Source organism: Numenius arquata, chromosome 19, assembly GCF_964106895.1.
Source record: "Numenius arquata chromosome 19, bNumArq3.hap1.1, whole genome shotgun sequence".
NCBI lineage: Eukaryota > Metazoa > Chordata > Aves > Charadriiformes > Scolopacidae > Numenius > Numenius arquata.
In genome coordinates, this window is record NC_133594.1 from 3,432,692 (window position 1) to 3,460,601 (window position 27,910).

Here is a 27,910-nt window from a genome sequence, read left to right on the forward strand (position 1 = left end):
GCCCCTCGCTGCTCTGCAGTGCGGTGTCCTCCAGGCCAGCTGCCCCCAGTGCTCTCCAGCCCCCACGACCGGTCTCTGTTGAAGCAAACAAGGTGGAGCTCATCCTCTCCCGGGTTCTAAAAAGTAGCAGTGTGTATATATTGTGTATATATATATATATATATAAAAAAGCTGGTTTATTCTCTTTGCTAATCAATTCAAATTAGACTGTCTTACACACAGACCCACGGTCTGATCACGTCCAAGAGGCCTCTTTGAAGTGTACTAATCACCCTGTTTTTCTCCCGTATCCATTTGTGTCCAACCTCTCTTCAGTCCCCGGTGTGAGGTGCCCCTTGCGCTCTTCTCTAGCGGCAGCTGAACCCTTCTGTAAATTCTGGAGGTTGCACCTTTCCCAAAGAGAAAGATGCAAAGCACAGGCTGTTTCTGTGCCAAGCTTAACCAGGTGCAATACTTACATCTGCACTTCCCCCCGTTCTACCTTTCAGGCTTCTTTTCTGATAGGAATTTAAGTCCGATTCTTGCAAGCGATAGCTGCCTCTCGGGGAAATACAGAGCAACCACCTCCCCCATGCTCCATTTACAGCATCCATAAGCCCGATGCATTTGACTTTGCCTCTCACATGGATTGTTGGACTTAGGCAAACAGTTCTTCAGTTGAGGCTTTTTTTTTTTTTTTTCCCCCCCTAACGATCCCTTCACTTTTGCTGCCAGTGGAAATGTACAGCAGTGTTTCAGAGGAGATGCTACTGCCTTGTGCTGTGTCCTGGGGGAGTGCAGCCACACTTCAAACCCTCGGCATTACTGGTGCCTTCACATGGTGGGTTCGCAGGGTTCAGGAGAAGGGGCGAGAAGGATAAGGTGAATTTTCTTTATATAGTCTCAGCTGAAAATGTCGATGTGAGCAGAGGCATGAAGACTGGCCTAGCATCTCTGCCTTTGCCCGATATCTGTGAACTTAATGCCGGGGGAGAAAGCCAACCCAAAAGTGTGATTACTCAGAAAATAGCAGTTTCTATAAGTAGTTTGTATTTTGAGATAGAAAAATATCTCTCCGCCACAGAAGACTTGCCTGCAGCATCAGTAGATGTTATGGAAAGACTGGGAAAAGAGGTGCAAGTTCTGAGAGAAGAAACAGATAATGGTGTGCCAGTGCTGTGATTTTCAGAGCAATGATGTTCTTGATGTAGCTGGGAGAGCTGACGCTTACAAGTAAGGCAGGTTCCAGCAGCAGGGGGGATGTCTTTTCTTAAGCCAATTAATAGTGTTAGGAAAAAAAAGATAAGAATAACACAAAGAAGGGTTTATGAGCTTGAAAAGTTGGCCTTTCCCCCTCCCCCCCCCCCCCCCCCCCCCAAATGAATCAGTTGATCCGGTAAAAGAAAATATTAAGATTTCTCCCAAGAAATCACTACTTGTGATTTTTTTGTAGTCTTTCTTTTTTCAGTTTGTCAGCCTGTTGGGGGATTTCAGAGGTATGAGGAGTGTATGTCAGGGGATTTGGGTATGTGTGTATGTTTAAATTTGATAGCTGGAACAGAGTGAGGAGGGGATTAACTAAATGGAAAGGTGATGCAAAAGAGGAAGCTCTTGGAAAAGACTGAAGGAGAAAGGATGCAGAAGCAGATCCATAAGCAACAGCCCGAAGCACAGTCTGTGTCTATTGGCCCTTGTTTGAACTTCCTTGGCACCAGTTCCTGATGTTTTGAGTCCCTGTCTGCCTCCTCGCTATTCTGTCTTCCTTCTTTCCCCAAGGCAGGTCATCCCTTCAGTATAGGCTCTCTCCTCCACCCAGTTTGGGGCTAGGGGAAACCCAAGAAATGGATGTCTTTGTTTATCTTCTCTTAACTGCACCAAGAAAAAATAATTGTCCCTCAAACACCCCAGGATCAGGACAATGTGGAGCTGTCCCATCACTTTTGCACCTGTCCAGCATTAAGAGATGCCGGTTCAGAGTGACCGGCGAGGCCGATTTCAAAGCACGTGTGATGTCTTCTCCATTAGCTGTATGTCAAGACAACCACTGAAATAGTCATATAGTCCTAAACCTTTCTCTGTGTGCATATTTGAGAAGGATGAAGAGTGTGGGTGATCAGAGGAGCTACAGAGAGTTGCTGGTAATAATTTCCCTAGAGCTATCAGGAAATGCAATGATGCAGAGCCTCACAGCAGATCTTTTGGGATTACTGAGATGCTCTGGAACCGCTTAAAAACTTGTAACACACGTTCATAAAAGCTGCGTTGTAAAAAAGTGTGATGCTGGTAGCCATAGTCAGTTTTCATCCATTCAGGCCAGATTCATTGAGAAGGAGGATGGATATATCCCCACCCCACAAACTGCTGGAGCATTCAGACCAGGAATACAAACCACTGCTGTCAAAGGCAATTCTGTGTTTGCTTGATTGTAGCCCTGGCTGAAGCGGAGTTACAGGACCCACTGTCGTGGTTTAACCCCAGCTGGCAACTAGGAACACGCAGCTGCTCCCCACCCAGCAGGATAGAGAGAAGAATTGGAAAAAATAAGAAAAACTCATGGGTTGATATAAAGACAGTTTAATAGGTAGAGCAAAAGCCGCACGTTAGGAGAACGTGCTCTGCTGGAGTCAATGAAATCCTGTCCTTCAACTTTGTTCTGAATAGATTTGCAATTTTGGAGTTTCTCAGGATAACTCAACTGAAACTACCTAGTTTGCACATAATTTCAGCACTCCAAATTAAAATAAATTTGCAAGAAAGTGTTTTCAGGTTCATTAATAATGGAAGGGGGGGACTACACCATTGGAGTGCTTGTTCTCAGCTTCCAGAAGGATCAGGGTGAACTGCACTGAGGAAACTTCTTGGAGTACTTAAACGTTTAGGGTATGAAACTCTAATAAACCTCCAAAAAGCCAGGAAATTTGGAGTGAAGGCTGAAACTCCATACCTTGTGCACCCTACTGGGTCTTTGTATTTCAGAACACGTTATGTTTGTTCACTGAAATATCTCCAGTATGGAGCTCTTTAGGGTGGAGTTTCACCTTTAACTCTAAATTTCCTGGCATGTGTGAGTTTGAAGTACACACTTAACTTTTCCCCAGTGCTGTTTTTCATTTTTAATTTCCTTTTTCTTTTAAAGGAGGGACCCTGCTAGAGGGACCCCTGCTAAAAAGGGACCCCACTGAAACGAAGACTAGCGTTTTTGGCCTAATTTGATCTTTCTGAATTTCTTCAGGAGAACTAGGTTCAGCAATTTTTTTTCTACCGTTGTTTTAAAGACTCCTGTGGCCAATCCACCCCAGTGAAAAAGATCAATAAAATCTGCACCCTGCAGGCCAATTATTTTCGAAGGTACCCAGATGTTTGAGTAGTATTTAACAAACCTTGGAAACATAGAACACCTCAGGTAAATTCTAGTTCAAGCTCTGGTCATGGCCATTGATATGTGTGGGCTCTTCGTTGTGAAATGTATTATTTCCATTAATTCAGTAATTGCAGAAGCAGCCCATTTTTGCCATTGACACTTGTTGGGTTGCATTAGTGATGGTAAAACAGTGGAAACAGCAGTGGTTTGGAATGACAGCAATGGCAATTACCTGCAATGCTTTTAAAAATAATTTTGGCCCTAGACGTTGAAAAGATGTGTCATCACTGATTTGTGTGAGGGCAGCTTCAGCAGGGTTGAATTACAAGGCTTTGGAGAATAAAATTCTTCCTCCTCCCTCAAAATGCATCTTTTGAGCTCTACTGCCAGTAGATAATATGGAATAAATTTGCTTCTCATGCTGTATCCTTGTTATGTCAATAAATCGAGGACTTCAGCGAGAAGCTGTGGTAGCTGGTTCCCCCAGCACAAGGCTCTGTTGGTTTTTCAAATCATTCCCATCAGCTTTGCAAGGAGAATTTATCTTAGTGGAATGTCCCTGGGGAAATTTGGGAAGTGCTGAAGTGCTGTGGCATTGGCTCTGTAAGCGCTGCAGCCCCAGCCCAGGTGTGCTCGAGGTGCTGGGAGCCCCAGCCTGGGTTCCACAGGACTTGAGGCTCCCTACCATTTCCCTACCGACCCTCGCGATGGCTGTGGCGTTGTAGGCTTTGCCAAAGTCTCCGAAACTCAGCAATTCTTGAGGATTTTCAAGAACTTTAGTTCATGCAAATGGAAAAGTGAAATCCGGGGAGGATTCCTGCTGTCTGGAGCCAGGTACTTTGTTCCCAACCGGCCCCTCTGCGATGGGACTGGTACCCTGCAACGCTGAGAGGGTGAGGAGCTCCCTGTATCCTCTGATAAGCTGAAGATTTCTCATTCTGACACATAAAAGCACTTTGTCACTTTACCGGGAGACGATATTCCTCTCCTTTCACCCTTTCCAGTATGGCCCCCTCCACAGCCTTGTGTTGTATTCCCAGCCTTGACTTTGTAATACAGATCACAGCTGGTTGGTTTGAATTTCCCCTGAGTTACCCAGGATGCTGCTGAAAGCACAGGAAGAGCAGAAATGCTTTAATCAGTTAAATCAATCAAACAAAAAAAAAAAGTAGACTAGACCTTAAAATTTACCCCGCGACCTTTGATACTCGCTGCGATGACGTCTTTGTCCTATTTCTTTAAGTGCGAGATTTTATTGGGACTTGGCAGAAGGGTTGAGCGAGGAAGACACGGGAGGGGGGTTTGCTGAGTTAAAAAAGGAAAAAGGAAAATGTCAGTGAGAAAATGGAAATACCCTGATGTTTCTCCAGCCTAGTGCTGGAGCCGGCCTCGCTCGCTCGCTCTCTCTGTTGCAGGGAAGGGGCTCCTTTTCCATTAGCTTGACTATGGCCTTATTTAATCGGTTTGCTCTGACACGGAGCCAAGAAAGGGCTTTGCTGTGTGATGCCGGGTCTTGCGTGCGCTCAGGCATCCACAGCTGTTCCCTTGCAAGGGCTGGCTTTTGACTACTGAGGTATTTTTTTATAGCCACAGAGGGCAACTATTAATAGATGAGATTTACCAAAACACAGAGCTACGCAGCGCGGTGTGGAGGGGAAGAGGGAAACCTGGGTGATTTATGCCAGGAAAATTCCATGTCGAAACTATACTGAAAGAGACAGTAAAACAAATATGCCAAGAAGGGGATTGAATCGGTTAGTCTGGCCATGCCAGCGTTTCTCCTCCATTAAGGAGCTGCCCCATCGCATGAAGTATGCTGCTGAGTTATTTCTTCGGCACTAAACAGCACAAATTATGTAAAGGATCAAGATAAGACACATAGACAGAAAATACCAGCTTTTCTGAGATGTGATTAGACTGTGAAAGAAATACCGAAAGGAAGCGGAGGCATTCCTGACCCTGAAGACATTTCGGTTTGATCAGACGTGGGATTAGGGGTAAAATGTGAAGAATTCTACATTGTGTGGTAGGAATGAGCTGATCAGGCCTCTTTGCTTATTGATTCATTTCTAATTTCCATGATATGATGTAATGAAACTTGTGCCCTTGTCAGACTCACAAATTATATTTGTGTATCGAAGAAGACAGATTAGGGGGCATTGAGCAGGAAGGAGTGAGGGTGTCAATTTAAGTTTTCTTTGCAGTCAGAGCTCAGACATTGGTTAAATAACATAAAATGCAGATGATATCAATTAAAAGACCCATCACTGTAATCATCTACATGTTTTTCATGCACCTTGCAAAGGCACAAAAGGGAATTATATTCCCAAGACAAGACCCACTGACTATCAGTAGCGTGTGGGTATGAAAATCCTCTTTACACTTTGAAAAGTTTTGCCTTAAATTGTTTTGTGTTTCCTTGATTCATGTATTTGTTTTGTTTAATTAAAAACAAGACAGGGAGAGATTAACTGGTGAAAAAATCTAAGTAAATAAAGAAATATGATACACTCATTTAGAGAACGTGGGTAGACCTCAAAAAGGCCAGAGCTTAGTTTGCTTCACGTGAGCATCAGAGAGTATGGAAATGTTTCCTAACTGTCTGAACTGCTTAGGTTTGCAGGACTGGTTGAGAACAATTACAAAACAGCATTTTTCTGTGATCTCCTGATTTCCACGAGCTTGATGATGTTCTATTCCTGTCTTCAATCCCAGCAAGCACAAATGGAGACAACCATAGGCATGCCTGAGAATTACTGAGAATTGCATAAAGTTATATTATTCAAAATACCTGAATATGTTTGGGCTTGGCTTTTCTGGTTAAGGGTTTTTATTTTGCCTTCATGTTTGGCTTCCTTTCTGCTAAGGACTAATTCTGCGAGTTGCTGATTCCTCCCGAAATGCGTAGTCTGGATTTTACTGCAGTAAGAGCTGAGGATAAGCGTTGGCTATTTGTAGTTGCTGCTCAGTTAGTTCCTTAGGGGAACAGTCACGCCATCTGCTCGCAGCGAGTATAGACACACACCACAGGCAGGATTTAGAGAATTAAATCTTAAAGCCTTTATAATTGCTGGAGAAAAGGTAGATTCTTCCACTAGGATGCGGAGCACCTAGGTTAGAGGCTGAAAATAGCTATGTAAATCCCATGCACAGTTTACATCAGGCTTCCCCATCACGCCGCATTCCTTAACAGTCATTCAATCTTTTCTATTTTTATGTATATAATGGTGTTCCAAACGTATGTTATGCTTTCTGTCTGGACGAAGTTACATATCCCGAGCTCTTTGAAGTCCGTAGAAAGATTGAACTCCCGAAGACTTTGGTCTTTGGCTGGGATCTCTACATCCAGAGCACGAGCGAGGTCGAGAGCCTTCCTGAGACGAAGGGCCGTAGCTAAGAGGAAAGCTCCTACAGAACCGCGCGGCACTGCAGTGAGTAGAAGAAATGTTTTGGGTAAGGATTGATGGCAACAGTTCACAGCATTATGAAAATTACTTCCCTTTTGCCTCCAGCCTTTTTACCACTGCTGTGTCAGTGCCAAAAACCAGAACTCACTCACTAATTCTTCCAGAATTGATCGGTCATGATAAACTTCCAAACACAGAGTAAAACGCTTCTGTCAGACGCTTTCAGAGTGTTTCTCCCACTTCGCCTGGAGAAATGTGTGCCGGTTGATTGCCCCCCTGCACCCAGTTGGATTCAGAAAAGGGCTCAGTTCCTGGCTTCCTCCTCATACACTCAGAATTCCTCTAATAGTTTTACTTCTGGGGATAGATTTATTCATGTGTTTTTGCTTCAAAATGTCTTATTTTGTCTTAAAAGTGCAGGCTCAAACCTTTAGCTGTCCTCATCTTGATCAGACACAAAGTTCCCTTTTTATCCACCTGGGAACAATACCTGAAGCATTTCCAGGTTTTGATCTAGAAAACCATCAAGAGGAGATAATCCACAAGGTGGTTCCAGGGGACCTTCTCTTCCCCTGCAGCTGAACACGGCAGGATGTCAGGTTTTGCCAAGTTCTTGAGATGTACTTGAGCTGGGCAGCAGAGGAGTTGTGGCAGTGAGGGAATCCGTAGCATCCCCCCTCTGTCTTTGACAGAGAGCTGCAAGGCATTTCACGCCAACATACGTTCTATAAATGCGGGTTTGTATAATTCAGGGTCTAGGTGTGGGAAACAGTGGACAAAAAGGACAACCTGCAATTTTTGCTGGATCCTTTGCAAAGCTAGTTTTGTCGTCTTCAGGGTCTTAAGTCCTGTAGTAGTTAGGGACATGTTACCAATAAATCACTGGAGCAAACCAGAACAAAAGGTGATGTGTGGTTGAGCTACGCAAATGGAGTGAGAGAGGGTGCGAACGTCACGGGGAGGTTTGACTGCGTGGCCTACAGCGGTCGTACTCGTGGCAAAAGTGGGTCAAGAAATTTGCCATAAAGGAAAATTAAAGTTTTCTCCACTCTTGCGTTAGTGTTTGACAATGGAGAACAGATCTTTGCCTTCTCGTGGCCCTTTGCTAGAGGTCTGTGTTTGATTCAAGTGGATCCACAGGCTTGTGGTGCCAAAGCAGGCAATTTCTGCACTCGTGTCTGAAGGCCAAATATATGGGTATGATTTCCTATAGTTTACTGTTACATGCTGGATCAGTATTGTACGTTTCATAAGCTGCCAGTCCAATTTTGTAGGGTTTTGGGAAATGTGTCCTCCAGGGAATGCCATCAATCAGCCTTATGTTTTGGAGTGATAGTGCCTGTTTTCTGGTACACGTGTTAGCAGATCCATATGTGAGGCAACACAAACGTCCTTCCATCCAAATAATAACCTGGGCATTTGATGTGTCTGTTGCCCAGTGTTTACTTAAGTAGAGAACCTTTTCTGCTTGATATATCCTTCAGCTGAAGAAAGGTCCACTCTCAGAAGCACAGATGTACAATGGTATTTGCCTTACCTTGTATCTACGCTGAAGTTGCAGGTCTTGCATACGTTTAAAAATCAGAAAGTCTGAAAGTTCTTGAGTGTTTGGAAAAGGCACATTTACATCTTTCCTCCTGCTGCTTGGTTCTGGCTCAACAGAGAGAAATGAGGGGCAGGATTTTGATGTCAGGGAGTTAATTATGTGAGCGCTATCTGTTACAGCCACTGCTGCCATGTTTCGTCTCCCAACAGTAGTTGCTCGACAAAGTCATGATCTGCGAAGTCCTCTCTCCTGCTCTTTCTTTTCCTTTCCCTTTCTCCCTCTCTTCCTAGTGAACAGGAATAGAAATTAAAAAAAAAAAAAAAAAAAAAAAAAAAGGTTGGATTTAGAAAATACACTATCCACAATATTTTCTTTCTGCGACTCTGAACTGTTTTCATTGCAGGTGTGTTGGTGTTTCTGCCAGATCACCTGGCAATTTACTGTGGATTCTGGGAACTTCAAAGCTAAATGTTCTTATGTGAAATTTCTGTTTCAGCGACTGACATTTTCTGTTTCCTTGTAATCTCCTCACTGCTGGGAAAGAACAAGAGTAAGCAGCTTTTGTAGATCTCATAATATTCAGCGCTTCTTTGAATCTGAATATTCAATTTTCTTTTCTTTTTTTTTTTCTTCCTTAAAAAATGTGTTCAGGGCTTCACTGTTGAAGATAAAGACTTACTGGTATGATCCATCAATAGCACCTGAAAAAAAAAACAGAAAACAAAAAGAGCTAAATATTAGTCCTTTGTTGTAACAGGGAGGAAAAATCATATGAACATTGAAAATGTGAGGCTTTTCGTGCCAGGCACAAGCTTTTCTTGGTTTCTCTGAATTGAAGTCTCCATCACCAGATTATGTTCTTTGTGATCTCACTTTGGTGTCTCCTACCCTTTCCTGCATAAGATGAAATAAGAGGAAATTTCAACCAGTCTTATTTGAATCAGGTTTTCATTTCTTTCTCAGAAAAGAGGAAAACTGGGATTATCCTAACCATAAGCCATTGATGATCTGCCCACTGCAGCAGGACCAACTTTGTGCACAGCCCTGCCAGGAGGTTAAGAAATGAGATTTGGAAGTCCATGAGTTGTAAAAACAAAAACAGAAAGGAAGCGGCATCTCCAAAGCAAAAGTGATGTTTTGCAAGATGCATATTTGGACTGGTTATTTTGGCCCATCGACTCCAGAAGTATCTGTAATAAACATGCTAGGTCCTTTGTGGTTATATATGATTTTATTTTATTTTTCTGCTGATGTCGGCCTGATTCCAAGTCGCTCTTCATTCCAATAGCAATGTATATCTCACTTTGTGGCACAGGCTTTATGTACAGGGAGGATTAGTGTCAAAAAGTGAGACGAAGGGAGCAAAGAATTTGATCTTGTTCATTTTTTCATCCTGCATTTTTTACTGTGTGTTAATTAGGGAAGATGCTTAAGGACCAGCCTCTTAAAGTTCCAGCCACACACCCTGGCAGGCACCGTGCCGTGTGTTACCCTTCTGCAGGAGCCGTGAATAATTGCAACTGAACTGCGAGCACCCCAAGGCCACAGTGCTCTCTATCCCGACCTGTGCTGGGCTGCCTAAAAATCCCAAATATTCCCACGGCAGGTGACCCACCAGAGGCCACCTGGGCAGGGTCATAGAATCACAGAATGCATCGAGTTGGAAGGGACGGATCTTAAAGACCATCCAGTCCCACCCCCTGCCCTGGGCAGGGACACCTCCCACCAGACCAGGTTGCTCAAAGCCCCGTCCAACCTGGCCTTGAACCCCTCCAGGGATGGGGCAGCCACAGCTTCTCTGGGCAACCTGGGCCAGGGTCTCACCACCCTCACAGCAAAGAATTTCTTCCTGAGATCTCATCTAAATCTCCCCTCTTTCAGTTTAAAATTGTTACCCCTCATCCCATCACTCCCCTCCCTGGTCAAGAGTCCCTGCCCAGCTTTCCTGTCCTGGAGCCGCTTTAGGGACTGGAAGGGGCTCTAAGGTCTCCCTGGAGCCTTCTCTTCTCCAGGCTGAGCCCCCCCAACTCTCTCAGCCGACAGGAAGAGGAGTGCATAGGAGAGGATGGGTCCTGACCCATCCTGCAGCAAGGGCAGGTGGCACAGGTAGATGGAGCCCAGGACAGAGCAGTGTCCCTGCAGCAGGGTAACCCCGAGGTTTCCCTAGACTCTAAAGAGGGGAGAGGGGACCCAAGCATTTCCAGGAGTGCCAAAGCCTGGGTCACTCCAGTCGTGACTCCCAAGGTGCCAGCAAGGCACTTTTTTGGACAGGCTGCAAATGTGACCTCAAGCCTGACCCCACAGCCACTGGGATGGAGAAAGACAAGGCTGGAGCTGAATATTAGTAGTGGAAATTGTTAGACAACTGTAATATAGAGAGTTGCTATGAGCTACTCCTATAATTAAAGAAAATCTGTGTCAAAGCTTCCAGTTTCCTCTTGATGTCCAACTTCCAGTCTGATTCACAGAGGCTCTACCTAACTCTTGACCTGGTTGAAGGGGGTGGTGACAGGCTGCACTCCTGGTCTCTGGTGCTTTTAATGAAAAACTCAGGTTTGTTCTGGTGACTGAAACCAAAATGTCCTTTCCTTGAACTATTGTGCAGTGTGCTGTGCACGTATCTGTTGGTTGTTCTTGGAAGCTTTGGGATGAGAGGTGGTATGTAAATGCCAAATATTATTAGAACGGTGGCTGCTCGCTCATTGGAAGCAGAGCCCTGGTTCCACAAGAAAATCTGTTTACGAAGTAGATGTGCTGCATTGTCTTCAGAAAAGGTGAAACCAAGTGATTCGGGAAGGATCAGCCGATTGTGGGGAGCTCCGATTTTCCAGCTGCTCAGCGCCAGACCTTTAGGACTTTTTTGGCGATTGTAAAATATGAGCAAAAGATTGTAAAATTAGAGTGAAGGCTTGTAAAATATGATTAGTGGCCACCAGCAGAAAACTTAAAGGGTCAGTAACACAAGCCACCGCTTATTGAAAAGAAAGATGACCCATATTATCACAGAACGTAGGCTCAAGAGACCGAGTTTCTAATCCTCGCTGTCACCCTGAACGATTTTGGTACTTTGAACAAATGATCGCATTTCTCTACCTCAGTTTTCCTATTTGGAAGACAAGGAAAACTATTCCCTTTGCCTATTTCATGGCTTCTTGAGTCATGGTAAAATTTCTTGAGAGGAGGCCCAGCGCGAGGGTTCTTGTCCCGTTTTAGTATCACTGAAGCCCTCGGCCAGGGTTCGGAGCGGTGCAGAGGGCTCGTGTCAGGGCTTTGACCAGGGTGGAATTTCTCTCTTCGTGTTTAGGAAGCGTTTTGAGGCCCAGAGGGGAAGCACTGTGGAAGTGCCAAGCAGTATAACTGGTGGTTAAAATAGCCTCAAATATATATACCTTCCTATACTGATTTAAATTCGCGAGTGTACGTGAATGAGGTTTGCTGCAGCCATAAAAGGTTTTCATAAAGCGGCAAAGGAAATCTTTTTTAACAGAACGGGTTCCTGAGAATATCCTTACGCCGCTTCTTTCTTTATCGTTTGACTTTTCTCCTTGTTACAATGGTTCAGCCTGTAGAGTCTGGAAAAACATCAGGGTAACCAGGGCAGAGGGAATATCAGATGGAGATGAGGGATGGATAAGAGACAAATTACAGTACATTTCTCATGGGTCATTTGGCTCTAGTCTTGAAAAGGAGAGAGAAAAAAAATCCCAAAGTAGTAAAAGAAAGAAAAAGAGACAATCAAAACAAATAAACCTGCCAGTGTTGCTGATTTCAAAGGCCTGTGAAATGTGCATATACGCTTCATAGTGCTTTGCCGTTCTAAAGAGATGCGTCTTGAAATGCTTGAAATGTTCCATACTCGCTGTCTCAGAAGTTAATTGTACAGTAAGATCACGATTCTCTTTGCCAAGGCCTTCCCTTTGTTTTCTTTTTCCCTTCTGCAAGTTGGCCGGCCAGTGTATCTTTTCCTAGCTCTGTGTAGCTGCTTAGCTTAATTATTTTTTATGGTCGTGCGAGGAAATGGGGTTTTTCAGTTCTCGCTGAACTCAAATGTTGCTCCCCTCTTGGACGCAGACCTTGCGAAGCAAGAAGGCTGAGTGGTCACATATTTATGGTCTGTAGCACTGCAACTCTTTATAAACCTACATAAGGGTTATATGAAGGTGGGGGCTCTGGTGTAAGAAGTGGGCAGTGAAGCCTGGGAGGATAAAGGCAGAGAGGGAACACATAATTTTGTGTACATTAACAGCCACCCTGAATTTTTGCCCAGGGCTCAGACAGAACATGTTTGACATTTGCATCATCTTTTTCCCCATTCTTTTTCCCTGAGCCTCTACTCTTTCTTATCCTGGCCAGAACCAGCAGCAAAAGTGCCGGAAAAAAAAAATAAATAAAAAAAAAAAATCTGTTTTCACTGTATTTCTGAATCTCAGCCCAGGTTTGTGAAGGATTTGGCAAGGATTTACAAACCTTTGAGAGAATCCGTGCGGAGATCTGAGGAAACCCGCCTCCCTCCTTAAAAAAGCAAGTTGCGTTGGCCAGAAATTGGGCAAAAATTGGTCGTTTCAGCTGAGGTTTCCTTTGAGATTTTGGATTTGAACCTGAAGCTGCACTTTGAGAATCAAATTTTGCTCTGAGTAGCTCTAGATTTACACTGGAGCAAATACATCACAGTCAGAGCTGACACTTGTGCAGCCCAGCGAGAGCAGGAGCTGGCTCGAAGGGAAGCTCACGTGAACCAAAGCAGAAGAGGACCCAGAGCAAGGTCTGGACTAGTCCGACCGTCAAGTTTATTCCGACCTGTTGCTGTGGTTCAGCCCATTAAGTAGATATTGCATTTACAACATCCAGGAGTTATCTATAAGCAGTTGCATGAAATAAAGCTGTATCACGTAGAGGTCTTTCCTGAGGAAGGCAGACAGGGCTGAGCAGGGGTGCGCTGTTAAGGTTCTGTAGATGATAATACTGATTTTTAGAACTTTGTAGCAAATAATTTGTGTATGGGGTGTTTTTTTTCCTTGCCGTCCTATAGATTTATAATGCAAAATGTTACAGTAGAAATGTGCTTATTTCTGGGACTGCCCTGCTGGAAAGCCAGCATTTCAAAGCACGTGGAATGAAACTGATGACAATTGTAAAAAATTCCCTCCTTCAGTCCAAGGAGCTGCTCTCAGTCTCTGTTGCAGGATAAAGAAAGCCCAGACCCAAAGGATTCCCATATTTTGCACAGTAAAACTCTTATTTTCATTCTCTAATTGTTTTTTAATAATTTTTTTTCATAGGGTGAATAAAGCCTGAGTCACCAGCATAAGGGCAGAATTAATTCAGTTTGGAAAAGAGGCCACCCTAGGATCAATCAACACCCAAACTTTGGTAGCCATGTGGGCTTTTGTTGTGTAATGGGTGTTGTTTAGGCTTGGTTTTAACTGTAGGACCCGCCACTGATGTAAAAAACCCTCGTCCAGCTTTAACCAGCTGACCTGACCGCATTAGGAGTGTCACCGAGAGTGAGACAGAGCTCAGTATGGGCTACCAAACCTACCCAATAGGCTGGGTTTGTCTTTGAACGATTATCCTAAGTGTCTTTTCTTGGATCCTTATCATTCTTAATTTTTTTTGCCAAAACATTCCTCCTTTCTAGTAACGGGAGATGAGATTTGGGGGCTGTAGAGGACATTTTGCTGCAGTGGATAAACCAGAATTCTTTAAAAGCTGCCAAGCCTACATGTGCTGACAGTGCTTGCAATTTATGCTTGTGGACATGACCTACTGACTGCCTGGTTTGGATGCGGTCGGAATTACAGTTACACATTTGGATTTCAGTGTGAACACAGGCAGCGATCTGGATCTAAATTGGGACCTGAAGCCTTTCACTTGTAATATTCTGGCTCCGCTCTATTTCAGGCTCTGTCCCAATCACTGAAAGATTTATACCTTTATCAATAAATTATCATGACTTTTACTACACTTACACCAGTGTCTTAAATTAACACTAAACTAAATGTAGATGAGGCACGCTTCCTGCTTCTTGTGATTTATGGCAATCCGTCTGAAATGAGGAGCAAAATTAAATTTGCCAGCAAAGGCGGATCTTTAACATCAGGTCAGACAAAAATTTTATTGCAAGGCCACTGCTACAGAGGGTTTGTAGGTTGGCTTTTTTTTGTGGGGTTTTTTTTGATAGACCTGTAGCACTTTAGGCAAAAGAGGAGAAAAAATGTTAGAAATGCTTGTAGGTCTGAAATCTCTGCTGTGTACTTCGTGTCAGGTTGGAGGTGATAGACAGGGTGAGTGTAGCAGTGACATGGCACTGATAAGCTCCCAGCTTGAGGACTGTGTCCTCTTTTGATGACCTGCCTTTGAGGAAGACGTGGAGAGTGCAGATAAGAGCATCAGAAATGACCAGAGGGCTTAAAAAATATAACCAGTGGGGAGAGGCTGAAGAGATACAGTGGTTTTTAGCCTAAAAATGAGGTCGTTTGCAGGAGATATAATAAGCTTTCAAATAAGTAATAGGTTTGGTAAAGCAGAAGGGAATCATCCGATCTCCCCGTCTGTGGGGAATGGCACAAAGTCCTGCACATCTGTTGCAGCTAAAAGGATGCGGGTAGGTCTTCAGAAAAAATTCCTGGGCATAAAGGTATTGAAACATGGGCTGCAGGCTGCTGGGGCGGCGACAGAGTCCTTATCATGTGTGGTCTGAAGTGTGAGCTGAGTAAAATTTTGGTTGGTGTGAGATACAGAGCTGCTCCTGCTTTGGGGTGGAGGGCTGGCAGCGATGTCCCTGGATACCCGTTCTAGACTCATTTCTCTGTGACTCTATGACAGAAGGCAAAAGGCAGTTTATACACTGGCATCAACGCTGTGATTCCAACAGTTGAGTCCCATGTCTAACCACCCAAGACTGAGAAATCACAGGGGGAAAAGCTAAATTACAATTGTGTGCATCTGCCAAATGGCCCCATTTCAAGGTCAGCTTTCAGTGCTGCTGAAGCCACGGCTCTTGCCGTTATCTTCAGGAAGAACATCATTTGCCTCAAAACAGTCTTTTCTGTTTGCTGCAGATACTGAAAATCTCTAGGTGGACACTGCACCCTAAAACCTTGGGTCCCCCATGTTGCTGGAACAAACGGGACAGACAGTTGGTGGGGGCCGGCCCACATCCCGGCTGCTGTGGTCTCTGATGCTCTAATGGGTTGGTGTCAATCCTGGGGCCAAGGTCAGAGCTGGAGGGACCAAGGGACACTACGGTGGGGACCACACCACGGTGGGGACCACACCTGGATCTGTTGCCAGGGCTGTCTAGAAAAGCTTTCTTTTGGTCTGCTAAACCGCGTACCGTGGTTTAAGCTGGGCTGACAGCTCTTCTGAGAGCGCCAAAGGAAAGCAGAAACACGGAGTCTCGGGAAGGAGTGAGGTAGTGCATCTCTATGATTCCAGCAGATTTATTCTGTCCTGCCATATGCTGAACCCGCTGGGTAAGGTACAGGACATTGCATGTCAAGAGATAAAATGGAGACTTTCCAAGGCTGACTTCCCAATTCAGAAGGTACTGGCATTTTTTATTTGGTTTTGGTTGGGTTTTGTTTTGTTTTTTAATGATGAAATGCAGTGCCTTTTATTCCTAACGAACTCATCAGGCAGCTGGAGACCACACTCCCCAGCGAGCAGATAGCAAAGTCCCTACTCTGCTCTTGGGTGGGGTCTTGCAAATAATCCCTTAAGTACCCTGTTTGTTTTCTTGCTGTAAAGTGACACTTGTCTTTGAAGGAAAAAAGCAAAACAAAGTCAAATAGAGAATAACTCAGAGCAAACAGTAGAAAACATTTCCTAACAATAAGGGCTGGAAGGCTCCGTGTTCCTTGCAAAAACAACCGGGAGTGCAAGAGGCTGCACTCCGGCCACGTCGGGGAAACACGGGAAAGCCACGCTCCGACCTGGGGGAAAACGGGGCAGGAAGAGTTTCCGACCCAGTTATAAAACTGCTCGACTCTAGGCACCGAGGCCAGATTCAATACAGTTAGACCTGACACCAACCGAGTTTAAAAGCCATTGTCAAATGTGTTTGTAGCGAAGGGGCAGAGATTTGTGGCTGGGTTTGGCTTTGGGGCTGAGGGCAGGTGGAAAGGAGCTCCCCCACGGGCGAGGAGGGGGCTATTAGCTGGGGGCTTCACCTTGCCACCTGGGGACTGGTCCCGCTGGAGCAAAGCCACAGCCCAAATGGACAGGAGAGGGGCGTGAGGGATGAGACAGGCAGGGGGTAATGGCTCCTCGGTGACTGACGGGCAGGCAGGGCAGGCAGGAGCCACTGACTCCACCAGAATGGAACTGGAACACCCTACGGGATGCGTATTACTGAGTCTGGGGCTTACTGGGAAAGGGCGAGCTGCTCCACGGCACAGTTTCAGGGGGCTATTTATGCTGCACTGGAGAAAAAAAGCAAACTGAAGCTGTGTGTTGGACAAATAAGTCGATGAAAAGATCTGGGTGGGAACGTGCACGTTGCCTGATATGATTTGGTGTCCCAAATGGCCTTAAACAGCCCATAGAATTTCTATGTCTAAAACAGATTCCAGCAAAGGAGACCTTTTACGATGCACTAATAGGCTCATTAGGTTTTCTCGAGCAAGGCACGCTCACAGCATCGTATGTTTTTTCCATTACAGGAATTACATATGTTTTGTTGTGCTTTGGGTTTTGTTTTGTTTTCCACATAGACTTGCCCTGACAGTTCCCCCATTCAGGTTTGTATTGGAGGTACCATCTCGAGCCAGTGAATTTTATGAAATATGTTGCTGGCACTCACGGAGAGATGCATAAAGGAAATATTCTAATGACAGTTGGAAAGGCTTTGATCCCTTTCCAAGACTGCACTCATGTCTTTGAAATGCGAGTTTGGCAGTGCTGGAAAGGCTGGGCTCTTTGGCTCTCTTTGGCACGAGCCCATGTGACAGACATTATGTCCTCTATCAGGGGACCCACATAACCTTGAGAAGTGTAAGCAACGCTCACGGATTGCACTGGGTCAGATAGTCTGGGCTGATAACAAAGCAGCCGCGGCAGCAGGGGGGGAGTCGGCCTCGTCCAACGCAATAACCGAAAACTGTTTTGACCTGGTAACTGTTGGGTCTGCTGCCTGCGGCTACGGAGTTGGACATGAACTGCAAAAAGTAGTTAATTTATGCCTCCTTGAGTGTAGGAATGTGGTGATGATGGATAGGGATGGGAGGTTATTAGAAACATGGGGAGGAAGGAGAGGAAGGAATTCCAGCTCGTGTTTTTATCTCTTACACGCACACACACACACACACATGTGCGCTTGTTCCTTCGCACACAGGCTCTTGGCTGTCTCGCGTGTGTGCACAATCCAGGCCCCCGCTTACACACTCACACCTCTTTCAGGCACGCACACGCTGACACGTGTTGACACACTCTCCAGGGATTTCCCTGAGCCGAATGCTCCCGTGTGTTGATGTGTTGGGGGCTGCTGACTGCTTTTACAAAGGGGTTCCTCCCAAGCACGGGCTGTTTACACCTACTCCTGCGCAGACCCTTTGCTAAAAATCGTCTTAGCATTCTGTTCTTAGACCATTTGAATATATTCAAACGTGCTGGCAGCCCAGAAAGCCACCCACATCCTGGGCTGCATCAAAACAAGCGTGACCCGCAGGGAGAGGGAGCGGATTCTGCCCCTCTGCTGTGCTCTGGGGAGACCCCAGCCGGAGCACTGTGTCCAGCTCTGGAGTCCTCAGCACGGGAAGGACATGGACCTGTTGGAGTGGGTCCAGAGGAGGCCACAAAGATGCTGCTAGGGCTGGAGCCCCTCTGCTGTGAGGACAGGCTGAGAGAGTTGGGATTGTTCAGCCTGGAGAAGAGAAGGCTCCTGGGAGACCTTAGAGCCCCTTCCAGTCCCTAAAGGGGCTCCAGGAAAGCTGGGGAGGGACTCTTGATCAGGGAGGGGAGCCATAGGACGAGGAGTAATCATTTTAAACTGAAAGAGGGGAGATTTAGATTAGATACTAGAAACAAATTCTTTACTGTGAGGATGGTGAGAGCCTGGCCCAGGTTGCCCAGAGACGCTGTGGCTGCCCCATCCCTGGAGGGGTTCAAGGCCAGGTTGGAGGGGACTTTGAGCAACCTGGTCTGGTGGGAGGTGCCCCTGCCCCCGGGAAGGGGGTTGGAACTGGATGATCTTTAAGGTCCCTTCCAACTCTAACCATTCTCTGATTCTATATTCTGCTCATTCGCAGATTCTCCTTGGCAAGCAGAGGATGAGTGGTCAGAGAAATACTATAAAACCACGTCCGATTGACTTAGTACGGTGGATTTACGTAAGGCACGAGTTCAGTCTCGGTGATGCACTGACATCACTGGCCAATTAGTTAAATGCTGTCTGCTCTGGATGTTGTCTGCAGTAATAATCTGTGTAGAAAACAGCCCGGGATGTTGAAGCACAGCGTCTGTGTGCAAGTGAGAGAGCGATTATGGCCGTGCACTGAGGATATAAATGGGGATTGGATTGTGTAAACAATAAGCAAAGAGACAGCTGAGAATAAAGAAATATTAGTTTAGATTATTTGAAACCATAAGAGAAGAGCGAGGATAAAAATGGTAATCTCAGGAGGGGGGGTTGATTATAGTTACTCCTACAGGGATTTGCATGGGCCGTAAAGTGTCTGCATCCAGAGTCAACAACCGCAGTCCCAGTACGGACTGTGGGGACTTCCCTCCCCACTGCGATACAAAACACACAAACATTTTCCTACTTAGAGGTACACAACGCTTCTGTTTCTGTCCTGTCCTCTCCTACACGATGTATCGCATCACTCCCGCATTCTCTTCCTGTTCTGCTCACTGTCTTTTACTGACGCTGCCACGCGTGTAACACATCGTCCCCTTCACACACATCTGTCCTCCGTCACGTACTCCCCGATGGGCTTACGCTTTCCTTTGGAAACACACGGTACCTTTCACAGGTAATTTCAAACTATTGCCCGTGGATACGTGTAAGTATGAGCCCATATTTGGAAAAGATGTTTTCAAAGGCACAAAGAAGATCCTGGAAGTCGATTGCGCACCGCCTCAGAACATTGTGCAGACACAGGCAGAGCAAGCTTGAGGAGCTAAGGGAAGGATCTCTGTATTTTCCATAGATGTGTTGGGAACCGTGGAGAGATGAGAAATGTGTAAAGGGTCACAGTGGTGACCTGTCCTTCAGGATGTCATCCACATTGGATCGGAAGATAAACACTGTATGGAATGGAAACATACCCTTCCATTGGTGTCCCCAAAGAGCACGTCTTCCTCCATGAGTCAGCGAGGGCCTGGGGACACCCAGCCATGAACTATTTTGGAGGCAATGACTTCATCAAGTGGCAGGGGAAGCTATTGTGGAAATATGAATGTGTTTTCCATTGGGGAGTCCTCCAGGGAAGGACAGAAAGATCTTGGTGCTGAGCCAACTCCCCTATTTTTTCTTCACCCTTCTGGGAACGAAAGCCTTGCAAAGTATGCGAGGAACCCTACTTACTGAATGTGAGCGTGTTTGGTTTCTGAGAGCTACATGAGCCTATACGCATATGGAAAGGGGGACTATAGGAAGCAGGAATCAACCTGCTCAATACCATCATGGTGTCCTTCCCTTACGAGCTGGTCAACCGTGCTTGACTCCGTGTGATCTCTCCCTCTGTTGTTTCCATCTGTCAGGTGAAGACAGTACATCCTCTCTGTGTTTTAGATCTTGTGTTAGCATAACGCTTCATATCAAAAGACAATGTGAGCTGGAAGCAGAGAGCCAATGGGTTTATTCTTATGCTTCACTTTCTCCAGCTTTACTCTGAGTTAGAGCATCGTGGTGCCACTGAAAGCAGTGGGACACCATGGCACACACTTTGGCAGTAGCTCCTGTGTTCCGGTATTGACCAAGTCTACTCCTTTGAAGGAGTGCAGAAAGTACTTCCAAGCTTAAGAGATTGGTTTTGCTTGCCTGCAAGGAGATTGTGACCTCCATAGATCCCAAAAGATAGGAAGAAATGCTGCTCACCTGAGGAAGGGGGTGCTAAGGAGCCTTAGGAATTTATCCCATGGTATGGTACCACTCCTGTGGAGATCTTTTGGCACAACTGTGCTTGCTGGAAATAGCAATTCCCAAACAACCATCCTATGTCTGGGTTAGACCGCGTGCGTCTCGGCAGAAGTGCTAAAGGAGTAACTTCATGAGCTGGCGTGAGGTGTTGTGCCAGCCTGAAGGTGGGAAAATTATTATTGTGAAGGAAAATTAGAGGTAACAATAATAAACAGCTTAGAGGAAATGGGCAAGGTAACTGCTGATATAAAAAGATTTACTGACCATAATAATTGGTTAATTACATTCATAATAAATAGATTCCTATACTTATCTTAGGAATGTGGACAGCTTTATGTATTTACCTTGGATTTTGTGGCCTTAGTTAACCAGTGGCCTGAAGTCCTTAGATGAGGTTCACTATGTGAATGCAAAGTAATTGAAATTTGGGAGTGGGTTATTAAAATACTTCAGGTGCCTGATACGCAGGATATTACGAGATTTTTGCCGGGATCACAGCACTTTGTTGCTTTTTGTGTCACCTTTAGAAAAAAAAAAGCTTTTCTTTTTCTACAGAGCATACTTAGATGTCAATGAACTAAAGAACATACTCAAACTGGATGGATCCACGCACCTCAACATCTTCTTTGCCAACTCCTCCGAGGAAGAGCTGGCTGGAGTGGCAACTTGGCCCTGGGACAAGGAAGCCTTGATGCATCTAGGTGAGTGATAAAGATGTTTCTTCTTTGTAAAGCATTCTTTTGAGGCGCTAAGAAGGGAAGACAAATATGCGTTAAGCTCTGTTCTGATTTCTTATCATTCCTCTAATATATAGTCAGGGGAAAAAAAGTATTTCACGATTCCCAGATACTGGCTCACAACCAGGAAAATATTAGGTTATAAACCCAAAGCATATTATGGTATTTGTAGATGATGTCAAGCTGAAAGTATTTCACCTTTTAAGTGAAGCTACTTTGCAGGGCATTCTCTCCATGGGAGCACTTTGCAGAGAGGATTGGGGGGGGATAGGTGGGGGGATGCTAGACAGAAGTGAATTTTTAACCTTATCCTGTTACGTTCTGATCCTTAGTTCATTACTTAGTAAGTGTTCAATTAATTGTCCTCACAGACCATATTGCTGTTTTTCTTTACCAGCCTGCAAAAGAGCAAATTGCTGAGAGATTGTATTTCTAATGTTCATTTGGGTGGAACTGGGAGAGTTCACCACCCCACGGATTGCCCTGCACGGCTCATAGCCAGGTTGCCGAGCGTGGCTGCTGGAACCCAGGGATCCAGACAGAGCTGGGCAACCTCCCAGGTGACTCATTGCTCTGACACCTGCAGTAGCCACTGGACCTGTGCTCCTTGCAAAATGCCAGATGAACCTCAAAAGGTTCAGGAGGCACCGAGTGAGTCTGGATCGACTTAACTGTACAAACCACCCTCGGGCTGCAAACCTGATCTGGTCATCTTATAAGAGCAGGGATTCTCACAAGTTTTCCAAATATTTCTCCAGCTTGTCCAGACCTTCCTAGGCTGGAAGTGAAATCCAGTTTTAGCCAAGTTCAGTCTTTGTGAAAGGCTGTTTCAGCCAGTTTTTATATTACCCAACCCCACATTGAGCAAAACAGAAAAGAAGTGGCAAATGTAAACGTAGATGAGGGGAGCAAAATATAGTGTTTATTATTCTAAAGTATACAATGAGAGCGGAGCTACAACTCGAGCCATCAGTCAGGGAGGCTTTTCCATGTTCAAAAATACATTACCCAAAACCCTAGATGTTAATATCTCTTTATAGTCACTGGTCTCCATAGCTGAGAGGCTCCATGGTCAGGCCAAGCCGTTGGAGCTGGCTGCCCTACTTCAGTTAGTAAACATTCTATTACAACATCCAGCTCCGCAGCTGCTCTGGAAGAAGTGTGAGCAAACTTCCCTTCCCAAGGACCAGTGCTGACACACATCCAGTCTCCTGCAGAGCTGGGCTGAAAGTGAAGCCGCTTCCACTCTTGACTTGCCTCCAGCCCCATCTCCATGGGCTCCTGCTGGGAGCACCCAAACCAGAAGATGCTGTAAATGCCTGCCAGTGAGCATTCCCCATGGCATCTCCTGGCAAAAGCAAAGATAGATATTAATCCCAGCACGGACCAGCACCTACGCTGATGTGATTCCCATCACTTTTTACCACCACAACCCCCTTCTCCTGCATTAGCCCCACAGTCACTCTCTGCTTCTGGTTGTGCAATGGTGTGAGTTGCTGGTGGGAAACATCAACCCAAATGCCACTGCTGGACTGAAATAAGGCTGCAATATAGCTGATCCTTCCCTAAATGAGTATTTTCACATCTTCCCTTGGTGTTGCCATGGAAGGGAGCAGAGAACAAGAGGAGAGCTCCAGAGCGCCAAGAAGAACCTTCTGCAAGAGGGCTGGGGCTCGCCCAAAGCCCTGATGAGTTCTTCTGTCACTTCGTTAAGCTAATTGTCAACATCATGCCTGAGCAAAACAATTTAAATTCAGCTCCTGCAGTGTATTGACAGAATTCATTGACCAAAAAAAAAGATCTCACGAGAAAAAAAGACATTACCCAACAGTTTAAAGTTGACTTGCAGTGGAAAAAAGTAAAAATAAATAAATAATGGCCATAATTTCCTGTCATAATAGCCCTCCCAGACCTGTGCTTGGTCTGTAAGAATTCATCTTTAATCTTTTTTACTCTCTTCTATAAATCCAATATGTACTTAATAAAAAATATGAAATATGTCCTGTGGTGCAGATCTAAAGGCTGGGATAGAGATTGTCTGGGTGAGGGAGTTTATCTTTTCTGTAAAACTGCAATTGATTTAGATTCTTGACAGCTGTGAAAAATATAAATTTTCAACAAAGGCAAAAATAAAATCTCCCTCTCCAGCTGCCTCAGGGCTCTCCAATGCCAGAACCATTTACCCAGCCTTTATTTTGAAGGCACGTCCTGCTGAGGAATTTCACCAATATTCCTGCCATTGGAAAACAAACCCTGGAAGTATCTTTGGGAAAGAGACTCCCAGAAAACAATGTGCCAGGGTGCTCTCTGGCCGCATGGGTAGATCCCAAGCACCAAAGGACTCAGAGCATGTGTTGTATGAAAGGAGAGAGAGGGATGCAAGGAATGTGGGGGTTGCATACTGGTAGGTCTGTAGACAATTAATTGGGTCTGTGGGGAGCGAGCGTAAGGACCAGTTCGGTGCTGTGAGAGGGATGTGCAGATGCTGCATGTGGCGTAATAGGCATGATGGTGCAGTGTGATTGATTTTGTTCACTCTTTTGTGTCTGTATTTAAATTGCAGTTCAATTTTTTTAGTGCTATGTATGTATTTGTCCATGCCCATGTGACACCTCTCCACTGCGTGCGTGTAGTCACACGTGCCCATGCACAGGGGAGAGTCTTTTCTCTGTTGCTATGTGTGCATGTGTCCTTGCAAGACATCCAAAGTGGTGCTTCCTCTCTCTTCAGCATTGATGGAATTTCAGCTGGAATACTGCATTGTGTTTGGACACTGTGCTTGGAGGAAAACGTGAGACAACTGGTGAAAACCGAAGGAGAACAACCATCAGGGAGGTCAAGAAAAAGGGTTGAGCTACAAGGAAAGGTTGAATGGATTACAGTTATTCAGACAGAAGGAAAAGAGCCTGAATTGGGGATGATGACAATCTCATAAAAGCTGATGAAAGGGGAGGAGAATCTTCTGTTCTTCGTATCCGCGTGAGGCAGGACTTGAAGTCATGAACTTAAATTGCCAGAAAATCAATTCAGATTAGATGTGAGTTAAATCCTTGCAGCTGTAAGGATACTGAGTGCCGAATTGATTGCTGGGGCAGTCATGTCATCAGGGGTTGTAAAGAGACGTTAGGCCAATATGTGTGAGGGATGGTATAGACCTAATTGTTTGAGAGTGGAATTTAGATGACCTCTTAAGGTCTTCTCCGTCTTATTTTCCTCTAATTCCATGGTTGTTGCAACCAAGTCTCTAGGCAGACGAGAAGGAAGAATCTATGGTGCGCCAGAACCTGGTGATCTCATCTTCCCTGCGCTACAGTGACTGATAAAGTTCCTCCTGCCAAAACCTTTTCTCTCCTCATTGTCACCAAATTATTAGTATACCATATCCAAGATTTATTTTCCCACTATAACTTTTACAAAGCAGTCTCCCGTTCTCGTGGTAGGCAGTATACACAAACAGTTTTAAATAAAAGGCTTGGAAAAGTTGAGGTCAACAAGCTAAATAAAGAAAATACAAAGCATATCATAAATTCAAAGGTACATCTATCTAGCTGAGCTAAAAATATAATTCTTATGATTAATTCAATATACTGTAAAGCCTCACTAATTTACTATTTGCTTATCTACACATCCCATAATTCATACAGCAAAAAAAATCACCGTTGGTTTTCTTTGTGCACATTTAACAACCGTGCAGGTCTTTTAGAATTACCACATTCCAGGATTTCGTGTTTTTTGACACATTAGACATGCATATTCATTAGTGGACTCTGCAGTTCAGATCAAACCGGGCTTGTCTGAGTGTATGAACAGAGTCTGTTTCTGACAGTTACTTCAAAGCTGTCTGTGCATCAGAGCACACCCTGCAAAACCTGTTCCAGCCTTGGGTGTATTCTCTTTCCTTTGTCCAGCCACTTGTTTGCAAATATTCGTGCAACCTACTGCCATTTTTAGAGTGTTTTTAGAAGTTAATAGGCTTCTATTATACCTTTACCCAGTGGAATAATACACAGAGAGTGCTTCAGGTGTGTTTTGTTTGACTCTTGCTATCAAATACATTGCTTCCACTTATTGGGGCAGAATCGTTCTCTTTAAGCACATTCGGTTATTTGAAATTGTGTAGTATGAAGTAATTGCATGTAGGATTTTTCTCTAAGTTAGCAAACAAACCAAACTGAGCTTATTCGGTGGAAAGACCAATTGTCACTGTGGTTTTGGCTTAGGACATTGGGCTTTGACCCATGATTCCTCATCCTTAGAGCCCCAGATTTAGGGTGAAATGAAACCTGTGCCTGATTGTGCAAAAAGCAGTCTATGCTATAGAGGATCCGATGAACTGCCAGTGGATCTGTCCTTAGGATTGTCTTCCTTTCCCTTTCTCTTGCTGTTCTGGGGAAGACAAGGCCACCACAGAAGCTGTTCTCTTTTTCCCTTGCAGGTGGCATTGTGCTGAATCCCTCCTTCTATGGAATCCCTGGCCACACGCACACAATGATCCATGAAATCGGGCACAGCCTGGGGCTCTATCACGTCTTCCGGGGAATCTCAGAGATCCTCTCCTGCAGCGATCCGTGCATGGAAACGGAGCCCTCCTTCGAGACTGGGGACCTCTGCAGTGACACCAACCCCGCTCCTAAGCACAAGCTGTGTGGGGATCCTGGACCTGGCAATGACACATGCGGCTTTCACAGTTTCCTAAACACGCCGTTCAGTAACTTCATGAGCTACGCAGGTAATTGGGTTTCTTCCATTTGCTGGTGGTGTCTGTGGTTGGGCAAGAACAAAGAGTAGCAGTTTAACCTCTGATTTCTACAGTCTCTTTCATGTGGGGCTTTATGCTGACATGTGTGTCCATTGGTCTAAGACCAGGCTTGATGAGGGATCAAACTTGATGGCCTGAGGAATCTCTTCCAGGTCTCCTGTTCTTTTTTTCCCAGGTTTCCCCAACTTTACGTAGTTTCGTGTGATGACCAGGCAGAAGGTTTGGGGGAGGGAAGAAGTGAGATAAGCATTAAGAAAACAGCTTCTAAAGGCTCTACAGCAAATTTGACACCCTATTTCCCAGGGATTTGGATGCCTGATCTATGGGATCTTCTGTGGAAACCCCAAGTTCAGAGCTTGTTTACCCTCTTCCAAGGAGATATTGAATGTCAGATGAATATTGATACTACCAAGGCTGTAGGATAAACCTGTGATAGGTGGATATCTAATGAGACACTAACCATCCTTCCAGGTGTCCATTCAAATTCCATGTTTATTGTTTGGTTTGGAGTCAGTGTGGTTCCGCTAGAATCACTCGCATCTGAGTTTCTTCATTGGAGTGTGTATACTGGGATAGTACCTGGACCAGGATTGCTCCTCTGGTCAAGGACTACCATTGTGCTGTGCTGGTTTGTGCTGGGAGTTCAACCACAAAGGCTCCATATCAGTGCAGTGAAACCACCCCCCCAAGAGGAATAAGCTGCTTAAGCAAAAGCCTGTATTTGCCTTTATAACTCTGCAGGTTCTGTAGGCACAGCTGGGTTGCTCAGGGGTGCTGGTTCATGGCCCTCCCACCAACAGGGCGTAAAACAAAGAGGACAGGAGCTCCCGTGACCCTTGCCCATCAGACGAGGGTGAGATGGGGTCCTTGCTGCACCCCTGGAAGTTCAAGGGGAGTTGAAGGATCCTCTGTTATTTCCCAGAAAGAACAGGGAATACCTTGGCTCGTATTTCCCCTTATTTTGGGTCACAGGGTCTAGCTGTGATGGAGGTCTGTGACATTGAGCTGACAGCATCAACAACATTTTAAAGGTGACCAATGTACTTAGAGCCACTGAAGGGCACCTTTAGAGTCCAGGCGAAAACACAGATTGCCCACTCAAAAGGTCATAGGAGCGCTTATTCTGTAATAAAACTGTAGAGAAGCAAAGTGTTTAATGTCATCTGGGGCACAGATTGAAATGATTTATAACAGAAATGCGTTTATGCCCTTCATGGCACTAGCTAAAAGTGATGCTTAGTTTTCTCTTTATTTTTCTATTTGTTTAGAGGGTGTTTTCGGGGACAAGCATAGACACACTGAGTCAGCTCCGCAGCGTGTCAGGCACTTTTGTGCGAGCGGTGGGGCAGGGAGTCTTCCTGCCTGATAGAGCCTCCTGGGAACATCACACCAATTAGTCAGTGCCACTCCAGGTGACAACATCCCTCCGCCAAATCTGCCTGTGTGTCTGTGAGGAGGGGTGGAGCGTACTGGTTTCGAAACGCTGAGGTCCCTTCTTCCAAAGGGAACCTGCCTTGCCAGTTCTCTCCAGAGCTGGGACAGAGGCAGACCACCGAGATACCTATCTGCTCTTGGGAACCATACGTGCTGGTGTTCCGAGCAGAAACCTTTCTTTTTTTCTTGAAAAATTAAGTGAAGCGACATGATAGGCATCTCTAGAGCTCATGCATGAATCTGTTTGCTTTTCTGTTGTTGCCAGTGGAATAAAAATATATCGAGATATCAAATTGCTGCAGAAATACCTTTGAAACATCTAGGTTGAGGTCATGCAGCTCTAAACATTGCCTTTCTTTCCTTTCTGTTTTGCTGCTTGTACCCAGCTTGATCATATTGTGTTTGTCTGTCTCTGTCTAACATCCATCTGTCCAGTTACCCCCAGCTCTGTAGCAAAGCGCTGACTTAAGGGGTGACTTTTCTTTCCCTGACATAACAAGTTACAATGTCCAGAAGATCAAGAAGTGTGAGAAATTGGACTTGTAAATTATTTTTACAAGTCCGAATAGTCATGGCGTTCCCAAATGGAAAGATAAGTTAGTCTT

The 27,910-nt window shown here is 45.2% G+C and overlaps 1 protein-coding gene across 1 annotated transcript in view; it reads left to right on the forward strand.

Moving 5' to 3' along the window:
* PAPPA (pappalysin 1) overlaps positions 1–27,910 on the forward strand; it is a 180,709-nt gene that overhangs the window by 32,498 nt on the left and 120,301 nt on the right. Inside the window, exons 3-4 of the mRNA XM_074161106.1 lie at positions 20,931–21,076; positions 25,548–25,841. Coding sequence (XP_074017207.1) covers positions 20,931–21,076; positions 25,548–25,841 — 440 coding nt within the window. The remainder of the gene's footprint in view (positions 1–20,930; positions 21,077–25,547; positions 25,842–27,910) is intronic.